The sequence below is a fragment of the Physeter macrocephalus genome, chromosome 18 (assembly GCF_002837175.3).
Source record: "Physeter macrocephalus isolate SW-GA chromosome 18, ASM283717v5, whole genome shotgun sequence".
Lineage (NCBI taxonomy): Eukaryota > Metazoa > Chordata > Mammalia > Artiodactyla > Physeteridae > Physeter > Physeter macrocephalus.
This window is the reverse complement of record NC_041231.1, coordinates 4,233,160-4,243,089: the sequence shown is the minus strand read 5'-3', so window position 1 is coordinate 4,243,089 and position 9,930 is coordinate 4,233,160. Positions and strand designations below refer to the sequence as shown.

The window sequence follows — 9,930 nt, the reverse complement described above, 5'->3', positions numbered from 1 at the left end:
CCGGGCCCAGCCGCTCCGCGGCATGTGGGATCTTCCCGGACCGGGGCACGAACCCGCGTCCCCTGCCTCGGCAGGCGGAATCTCAACCACTGCGCCACCAGGGAAGCCCAATTTTGCCATTCTTGAACTTCATAGAGATGGGTTCTCCCCATCTCCTGTGGCTGTTCTTGGCCGGGAGGGGCGTGTCACCCCACCATGCCCGGCCCCCACCCCAAGATTGTGCAGGCTGCCGGGAGAGAGGGGCTTCTGGACACAGGCTTGGCCCCTGTGGGCCCCCAGCCCTCCGCCCCGTTCCAAGGACCTGGCCAGCTGCCCGGCCATCTGCCACCCTGAGCCATGTGGCTGGAGGGGCAGCAGTGGAGGGCCGGCTGGCACCCTTCCCACATGGGCCTCACCAAGTGGCCCCACCTGTCAAGACCTAGGCCAGCCCCCAAAATGTGTGGACAAGAAAAGAGACAACAGGAAGTGGGGAGAACATGCCAGGCAATGGGCTGGGTTCCCGTGGGGAGACAGGTGGGCAGGGTGCGTGCCCCAGGTGTGTGCGAGGGGGACAGGGAGGCCCCGGCGGCCGCAGGGCTGGGATGGGGGAGCCCGATGGGTGGGCTGGGCTCCTCTTCCAGGCTGTCGTGGGGTTGGGGTCTGCTCCTGGGCCCCGCCTGGGCCTCTGTCTGGCCCCGGCAGCAATGAGCGGGGCTGGGGAGGGGCCGCGTGGGACACAGGGAGGGTGGGGGTGGGGTCCCGGCCACAGTGCTGATGTCCCCGCCACCCTGTCCTGGGAGGGGCCTGGAGCGCCCCGCCTTCCCGGACTTCAGCCCCACTTGTCCTGAGCTTGGTGTCCGGTCTGGGTCTAACAGGGCCCATCCTCTCCTGTACTCGGAGGCTGTAGTCTTTCTGCCAAAATGTTTTAAAAGCTGCCTACGCAGGTTTCAGAATCACAGGTAGTTTTTAGAAGCCACGAGCATGCATCCTGTTAGTGCTGAGTTTCTGGTGACTGTGGATGTCCCTGAACAAGTGGGCGCCTGGGGCTTTGGGGCAGCGTGTCAGTGACGTGTGTGCATGTTGTGGGTGAAACCGTGTGATGGTGAGGGGCGTGGGCTGTGTGTCCCCGTCACAGTGCATGTGACGGCAGCACCTGGGTGACAGCCGGCGGGTGTCTCTCCTGCCATCTCGGAGCTGGAGGTGAGGATGCTTTGTGGAGTTTTTTTTTTTTTTTTTTGTGGTACGCGGGCCTCTCACTGCTGTGGCCTCTCCCGCTGGGGAGCACAGGCTCCGGGCGCGCAGGCTCAGCGGCCGTGGCTCACGGGCCCAGCCGCTCCGCGGCATGTGGGATCTTCCCGGACCGGGGCACGAACCCGTGTCCCCTGCATCGGCAGGCGGACTCTCAACCACTGCGCCACCAGGGAAGCCCTTTTTTTTTTTTTTTTAAGAAGATGTTGGGGGTCGGAGTTTATTAATTAATCTATTTTTGCTGTGTTGTGTCTTCGCTTCTGTGCGAGGGCTTTCTCTAGTTGTGGCAAGCAGGGGCCACTCTTCATCGCGGTGCACGGGCCTCTCACTATCACGGCCTCTCCCGTTGCGGAGCACAGGCTCCGGATGGGCAGGCTCAGCGGCCATGGCTCACGGGCCTAGTTGCTCCGCGGCATGTGGGATCCTCCCAGACCAGGGCTCGAACCCGTGTCCCCCACATCAGCAGGCGGACTCTCAACCACTGCGCCACCAGGGAAGCCCTGTGGAGTGTCGATTGAAGACGTCTTGTTTCCACCAAGGCTGGGGGCAGCGCCCAGCCCCTCCAGGATACCCCCGACCCGGACGCCCCCCAACCCCCGCCTCCACAGCGACTTTGCCGCGGTGTCCTCTCTGTGCCCTTCCACGCGTCCCCACGGGGCCAGGGAGCTCGGAGGGGCTCATTTTCCTGCTGACAGGAGCCATCCGCGCCGCCCTTGAAGGCAGAGCCAGCTGGGCAGCCGTTTGGTTTTAAATAACAATTCTCCTCTCTGCTCAGAGTCAGCCCCAGCCACCCCGCAGGGGCCCTGGCCTGGGGGCTCAGCCCGGAGACGTAACCCTCCCAGAGGGAGCTCTGCTGGGCTCTGCAGGGGACGGACGTGTGTGGGCTGGGCGAGGGCCCAGGACAGCCTGGCCGGTCGCTGTTTCCTGCAGCCAGAGTGGCCCGACTTCAGCTCCCTCCAAGGGGAGGCTGCCCCCATGCTCGCCCTCCCTGGCCTCTGCCCCAGGGTCCCTGGCCTGGCCCTGGGTCCCTGGCCGGGGCAGCCCTCTGCCTGCGCAGGTCTGCAGGGCCCCGCTGGCTGCTCCCAGCCCCAGCCTCCCCCCGGCGTCCCTGGAGAGCCCCTGAGACTGGGGACGGCCCCTTGGCTCCCCGCTCCACACCTGCAGGTTGGGTGGGAGGGTTGAGGGAGCCAGCACCTGTCTCAGCCTCTTCTGTGTCCCATCATGGCACCCCCTGGGCAGCTGTGGGTGCCCAGAGGCGCTGGTGGCCAGTCTTGCTCCCTCATGGTGGCCTTGCCAGAGGTCAGCACCGTGGACAGCTCTGTCCCCGCACCGCTGACCCGGGCCTGCCACACGGGGGCCATCCCCATCCCACAGGTGGGGGGCACACACATCTCCGTACAGCCAGCAGACCCCACCATACCTGGGGCTGTGTCCAAGGCCAGCTCTGCGGTGAGGCTGGATGCTCTGGGCCGTCACTTGCTGCCAGCTGGTCCCCCACCGCCCCGGCCCGGGGCACACGCCCAGAGCTGCAGCCCCCACCCCGCCCGGAGGAGGGCTCAGATGGGCAGGATGAACAGGCCAGGGCATGAGAGCCCTGTCCTGTCTGGGATGCTTAGCGCTGCCACCCAGGCCCCACTTGCAGCCAGGAGCATCCAGAATGGGTGGTTTATAATTTTTAGACAGAAGTTCTTGTTTTTGGTGGAAGGTGCAAAGAGGGATGGGCTGGGGGTCAGAGAGGAGCCCTGTGTTTGCCCTAAGCCGACCGGACCCCCGCTGGGGTTGTCATTCCAGCCTGGGGGCTCTCCTGGCCCGCTCAGCCAGCCCCAGGCGAGGCCCAGAGGGACCTTAGGCACCCGCAGGAGGCCTGGGCCAGAGCCCCTGGTGCCCGCCCACCCCTCGGGGGCCCCGCGGCCGCTCCTGCTCTTGGGCTGGGAGCTGCACCACCGCCCCCCGCCCCCCGCCCATAATTGCAGTCTCTTGCCGGCCCGGCTTCATGCACGGCGTGTGCTCCCCGTTGGGTCAGTGAGAGCGGAGCAGCGTCCCCCATCCCCAGCCTTGTAGCCAGGGCTGCCTGCTGGTGGGGGCGCGGTGATTGAGCACACGCGGGGAGGCGGAAGCCTCCTCAGGCAGGGGTCTCAGGGCCCATCCGGCCTGAGTCTGGGGTGGGGGGGTCCCTGCCAGGGTCAAGGCCAGATGTCGAGGAGGCTCCTGGGCCCGGGGGGTGCGGGGCCCCATGTGCTGCCCAGTTCTGAGTGGGGCAGGGCCCCCAGGGCTGCCAGCCCGTAGGCATCAGTCCCCAGGTGGTCCCCCAAAGCCCAGGGTGCCGTAGGTCCAGGGGCTGGTCAGCCATGTGTGGGGGCTGCCCGCCCGCAGCCCGGCCCTGGACACCTGCTCCCGTTTCATCTGGAGACGACCCAGAGGCTCAAGAGTCCCGGGGGGCTGGAGTCACGGCACCCCCGGCGGCTGCGCCGGCTCGCCCCTGCCCCCCCCCGTCCCCCCAGGCCAAGAGCCGTCCCCGGATTCATCACCGCCTGCCCTTCTCTGCCTCTTCCTCCTGTTTTAATCGATTTTTGTAATAATGAGCAATTACGAAGTTCAATAAAAGCTCCAGTGGTCGAGGGGAGGGGGCCAGGGAGCGGGCCGGCAGGGGCTCCAGGGACTGCAGCGCCTAGGGAACAGCTGGGGCCGCGGGCGTGTGGGGGGGATCCAGCCCCCGTAACAGGACAGGACTGGGAGGTCAGCAGGGCAGCGAGGGTGCCCGGGGTCTGCCACAGGGATCTGGTGGGCTTCTGACCTCCTGCTCCCGCGCTGTCCCTCTCGCCCTGTCCTGGGCCCAGCTGGGAGGCTGCGGCATCCTCGGCGTCGGCATCTGGCTGGCGGCCACGCAGGGGAACTTCGCCACCCTGTCCTCCTCCTTCCCGTCCCTGTCGGCCGCCAACCTGCTTATCGTCGCCGGCACCTTTGTGACGGCCATCGGCTTTGTGGGCTGCATCGGGGCCGTCAAGGAGAACAAATGTCTTCTGCTCGCCGTGAGTCCGGGGGGAGGGGCACGCCGGGCAGGACGCGGGGGCGGGGGCGGTGCTCGGGGAGGCGTCCCTGACGGACGCAGACACACACGTGTGCCGGGCAGCGCCCCTCCAGCTGATACCGGGCCTGTTTCCTCCAAGACTCCCTCTCCCACGACTGCCTCTCCAGCTCCTGTCCCAGCCCTCTCGGCCCCCCAGGACCCTCAGCTTCGGCATTAATCACAGATAGTGGAGGAAAATGATCCCTGGGCCGGGCTCCCTACCTGTTAGTGTGCCCGGCACAGAGGCCCCTGGCGGCCACCCAGGTCCTAAATCACCTGCTTCAGATGGGGCCTCTGTCACGGGTGGGGCCTCCAGAGGGCCTCAGAGGGCGCGTCCCCCATCTGTGCGCTTCCGTAAGTGTCCAGCACGTTCCAGATGTTCCCGTCGGGGCTTGGACCCCTCGGAGCAGCGGGTGGGGTGTGGCTTCGGCCCCTTGGACGAAGGAGGAAGCTGGGGCACGGGTGGGGCCCCAACCCTGGCCTTTCCCACGGGGTGACTTGGAGTTCGGAGGCTGGTGCCTCCTGGGGCAGCGTGGGCCCAGGTTGAGGGGGGACAAGATCAGGCGCCCCAGGAGAGGACCGGGCCCGCTCCCCTGGCCCTGTCCCTTCTCCCCACTCTGTCCAGGGGCCCCATGGGGCCAGTGGGGCTTCAAAGAGCGGTGTGCCCCACTTATCCTGGCTTCTGGCCCTGCCCCCCGGCCCTCCTTTCTGGGGGAGCGACGTGGCGGGAAAGGAGGTGGCGGCAGGCTCCACTGCTCAGCCCGGTCGTGGCGCCAGGGCTGTGCCTCTGGGGTGCCCGTGTGGAGTCTGCCACCCTGTGGACGGTCTGAGCAGTCAGGGGTGGTGGCTTCTCCAGCTTGGTCCTGCCTGAGTGGGCACTGCCCCCCCAGCTGCCCTTGGGGACGTGACCTGGGGGCTGGGGGTCACTGCAGTTGGACCCACTCCCTGGATAGGGCCTCCCGGGGCGTCCCTCCACGTGGCCACCCATCACAGGGACGCAGGCGCGGGCCACACGCGCGCGCTTAAAGGCGTGAGGCTTGTGCTCAGAGGTCGAGTGAGAGACGGGAGGGTTCCGAGGGCGGTGGGGCAGCATGAGGGGCCCGGTGGTCCCCAGGCTGCAGACCTGGCTGGGGGCATCTGTCTGAGGCCTGCGGCCCCGCCTCCTGGGGGCAGGTGGGGGCCGGCTCGCTGAGGCCGCCCCTCGCCCTCAGTTCTTCGTGATGCTGCTGCTGGTGTTCCTGCTGGAGACCTCCCTCGCCATCCTCTTCTTCGCCTACACTGACAAGGTACCGCTGCCCCCGCTTCGGGTGTGGGGGGGGTGCTCCACCCTCCCCACCAGCGAGGGCCAGCTGCTGTGGGAGGCAGGAGGGACTGAGGACCCACGCCAGGGACCCCCCAGCTCTGCGGGGACAGACACTGGGACCCGGGCCGTGGGTTTGCTTCTAACCGCAACCCCAGGAGGCCGGGCCTGGAGGCTCCGGAAGGTTTCTGAGCTCCCAGGTGGCCCGGGCTGGGTCCCCTGCTCCTGTCTCAGCTGCGTGTCAGGTGGAGGAGAAAAAATCTCCCATCCCCCACTCCCGTACAGTTGTTCATTGACACCAGTGAGGGCTCATTTATGTGTGTTTTATTTATTCTCTGGGTTATACTCCAAGACTGTTATTTTTTGCTCATCCGGTTTGGCTTTGGCGGCTGGAGCTCTCAGTCGCCTCCCGCGTCCCTTACGTGCCCCTCAGAGCACCTCCCTCCTTTCTGGTGCTAGAAGATGCTCCGGGACCATCTTGGGGGTTCCCCACCCCAGCCCTGGAATCGGCCGTTTCTCCAGGGATCCTGGTTCCTTTATTGGAGAACGAATGCTCTTAGGAGCCAAGATCTGGGCCCTCTCGGCCGGCAGCACGGAGCCGTGTGGGTTGCAACCCGTGTGTGCAGACACAGCCCCGAGGGTTTCTGTGCCCGCCCGTCTCCATCTGTACATTAACTGATGTGTCTGACTTGGATCCCGTGCTCGGCACCACGGGAGGCCCAGGGAGACCTTGGGGCAAAGGCCAGAGCCTGGTGGGGGCTTCTGGGAGGAGGTGACTGCAGGGAGGGGGACAGAAGGCACAGGGGTCCGGGGCGGGCGGGGGTCTGGACGAGGCAGGTGGAGCTGGCCGCAGGCTGGCCCTGCTGTCCTGCAGATCGACAGGTATGCACAGCGGGACCTGAAGAAGGGCCTGCACCTGTACGGCACCCCGGGCAACGTGGGCCTCACCAACGCATGGAGCATCATCCAGACAGACGTGAGTCGGGGTGTGGCCGGGGCGTGTAGGCGGGGGGCGTGGCCGGGGCGGGGGGGTGTCCCCCTCCCCGCGCACAGTCCCAGCCCACCTCTCCGGCAGTTCCGCTGCTGCGGGGTCTCCAACTACACCGACTGGTTCGAGGTCTACAACGCCACGCGCGTGCCTGACTCCTGCTGCCTGGAGTTCAGCGAGAGCTGCGGGTTGCACGCGCCCGGCACCTGGTGGAAGGCGGTGAGCCTGGCCCCGGGCACTGGGGGTGGAGGGCCGGCCCCGCAGCCCCTGTGACGCCTGCTCTTCCTGCAGCCGTGTTACGAGACGGTGAAGGTGTGGCTCCAGGAGAACCTGCTGGCCGTGGGCGTCTTTGGGCTGTGCACAGCACTGGTTCAGGTACGCGGGGACCCACCCCAGCCCCGGCCCCGGCTCCCCAGCACCTGTGTGAAGGCCCTGAGCCCAAGGAACAAAGCCGCAGAGGAGTGTGGGTCCCCAGGCAGAGGTGGGGCTCACAGGGGATAGTCAGGGACGATGTCCATAGGGAGGTGACCTTGGACGCCTCAGAGGACAGGCTGCCCCGGACTCCTGAGCAGAGGGCCCTACCGTCTCCTCGTGGGCGGAAGCACAGACCGGACGCCTCTGCTGAGGGCCCATGTGCCAGCCCCATTCCTGCACGCCCTACCCAGTGGCCGTGGTGGGCGGTGTTCACAGGGCAGCCCGGGCCCTGGTGTGAAGTCCAGCCAGCCCTCCCCCGCTCCCCAAGACCCGAGTGCCAGGACCCTGGGGGAGCTCGAGGTCAAGCAGTGTCAGGGCAGCCCCCGTTTCTGGGGTGCAGACAGGGATCCCAGACAGACACTCCCTAAGGGGTGATGGCAGTTTGACAGAGGGGCAGAGGGCAGCTGCTGGGGGCCTAGCCTGGAACCCGTAGGCCTTGAGACCACGAGCGGAGCCCAGGGTGGCCAAACCCAACCCAAAGGGAAGGCGGGTCTGGGCCTGAGCCCAAGGGGCCCGTGGGGGGCAGGCCCTGCCCGAGGCTTCCCCAGGGAAGGGCGCTCCAGGCCACCTGGGAAGCTGTGGTGTGGGGTCGGGGTGCCTGCCGCGCGCGGTCTGTCGTGCCTGGGGCAGCCCTGCCCAGCCCCCGCCTCTCCCCACAGATCCTGGGCCTGACCTTTGCCATGACGATGTACTGCCAGGTGGTGAAGGCTGACGCCTACTGCGCGTAGGCTGCCAGCTGCCCGCCACCCCTGCTTCGCTGCCGAAGGACGTCGCCCCTGGGGAGATGACCGTGTCCCCACCTGCCTCTCCCACTACAGGACCTCCCACCAGCCCAGGCATGGGGACGGGAGGAGCAGGCAGCCAGAGCCCGCAGGGCTCCCAGCCAGGCCTGTGAGCGCGGCGCGCGGCCAGCCGGCCGCGGCTGCAGTCGGGAGGGGCTTCTTGCATCTCCAGGTATCCTCCAGAGCAGTGTTTCCCCCGCGGCCCTGGGCAGGGCAGGGGGCTGGGCTGCGGGGTGAGCGATGGGCCACTGGTCCCGGTGCTCGAGGCGGGCCTGCAGCCCCGTCCACCACATTCCACAGTGGGGCCAGGGCCGGCTCTGCGTGCGTCTTAATAAAGTGTGTGGGCAGCAGCCCCCGAGCCGTGTCTCTCACTGCCCTGACCCCGGGGCGGGGGCCACACCAGACAGGCCCTGTGTGGCCGTGGATCCTCCGCCCACCGATACCGGCCTGGTGCCCGGAGTGGGGCTCTGGGATGTGTGCGGGCCCAGCGTGGGGAGCTCCCTGACCAGACAGACGGTGGCCCCTGCGCCCACAGAGGATGGCAAGAGAACCTCAGTGAGGCTGGCTCCAAGCCGTGGCAGAGAACAGCCCTGAGCCTCACTGACCCGCCCACGGCCCGTGCCGCGGACACCCCTCTCCTGACGTGGGGTGGCCCCCATCCAGCCTCAGGGCCTCCCCCTCCCCCAGGGGTGTCCTCCCAAAGTGGAGCTCAGCTCCATCTTTCCTATTCTCTTTCTATTCCTGTTTCGTTCCTGGGAGCTTCGTCTCTTAAGTATCACTCACGGATTTTGCAAATAAGTAGGCAGTTGGCAGCGAAGCAGTTGTCACAAGGCCCAGAATCAGAGAAATGGTCAGACCACCTCAGAGGTACGGCGGGGCTTCCTGAGGACAGGACTGAGGAGGGTGGTGGGTTTGGGGGTCCAGGCTGGGGGATGGGCCCCTCCCAAGGGCCTCACTAGCTGTGGGGCATCTGACCCCCCCAAATGGCACACCCCATACTCTGTTTCCAGCCCGTACTCCTGCCGGCCCTGCGGCCCCACCCCCTCTGCATCCTTGCTCTGTGGCAGACCTGCCTGGTGATGCCTAGCCAGGCACTGACCCCGGCACAACCCAGACCACCAGGGTGCCCGGCCCCTCCTGGCCCTTGGACCCCCACCCCACGCCCCACCGGCCTCCCCTGTTCTCACTCCATGGAAGCCACCAGAACGCCAGGGACCGTTCCAGCAAAAGTAACAGAGTTAGCGGTTCACGTACCCAAACCAAACTGTCCTCAGGCACCACGGCAAACAAGCAGGAAGGAAGTGAGCACAGTCCAGCCAAGCTGTGCCCCCAGCCCCGGTCCCCGTTCGCACCTCTCCAGCTCTGCTCGGGGAAAGCTGCTGCTCGCCTGTGCTCGGTCACCCCCGCGCGTCTCAGGCGCAGACTTGCGGGCACCAGACCCTCACACCCAGCCCCGGCTCAGCTTCTCTCGCGGCCCCCAAGCTGCCTTGGCAGCCCCGGCTGGCTCCACTGAGGTCCCACTGGGACACGCGGGGCCTGTTTCACCCGGGGCCAGCCCTGCCTGCTGCCACGTGCTGGCCCACGCCTCTGTGGGGTTCCCAGGCCCCCTCCCCCTTCGCTGGTTTCCCTGTCCTCCAAGCCTAGGCTGAGGAGCCTCCCAGGTACCCGGCATCCGGTCACCCAGCTGGCTCCACGTCCACAGACACCGAGCACGCTGTGGGCCCACAACTGGCCTTGCCCCCTCACGCCCCAACTCCTGCAGAGCACCCCGCACCACAGCCCGGTGCCCACTCCCGGTGCGACGGCCTCCTTGCTCCCCTCCCAACCAGGCCTTTGAAGCCGTGGGGACCGGCCTACAGCCCCGCCCTTGGGACCACAGCCAGGGGTGCGGCGGGCAGCGTGGGGCTGAGGGCCTTGGGGAGACGGGCTGGCACAGGCAGGTGGAGGGGCATCTGACCTACCATCCCAAGTGCCCGCCTGAAGCCCACGCTGGTAGAAGTGGGGTGTCCAGGTGGGCTGCCGCCAGCCAGCCTGGTTTCCGCTGGGGGGCCACGAGGCCAGACCTCCAGCCCCACCACGAGCAGCAGGGTCC

At 67.2% G+C, this 9,930-nt stretch overlaps 1 protein-coding gene across 6 annotated transcripts in view; it reads left to right on the top strand.

Annotated features, from left to right (window-relative positions):
- Nucleotides 1-8,926, top strand: part of TSPAN4 (tetraspanin 4) — a 21,694-nt gene extending 12,768 nt beyond the window's left edge. For 5 of the 6 annotated variants that reach the window (XM_024131575.3, XM_024131573.3, XM_007108675.3 and 2 more), the window contains exons 4-9: nt 4,065-4,256; nt 5,506-5,580; nt 6,469-6,570; nt 6,670-6,801; nt 6,874-6,957; nt 7,716-8,919. In XM_024131575.3, coding sequence (XP_023987343.1) covers nt 4,065-4,256; nt 5,506-5,580; nt 6,469-6,570; nt 6,670-6,801; nt 6,874-6,957; nt 7,716-7,784 — 654 coding nt within the window. In that variant the 3' untranslated portion in view covers nt 7,785-8,919. Of the gene's footprint in view, nt 1-4,064; nt 4,257-5,505; nt 5,581-6,468; nt 6,571-6,669; nt 6,802-6,873; nt 6,958-7,715 lie in introns of all 6 variants that reach the window. The other variant, XM_024131572.3, reaches the window with a different exon arrangement.
- Nucleotides 8,927-9,930: the final 1,004 nt, after the last annotated feature.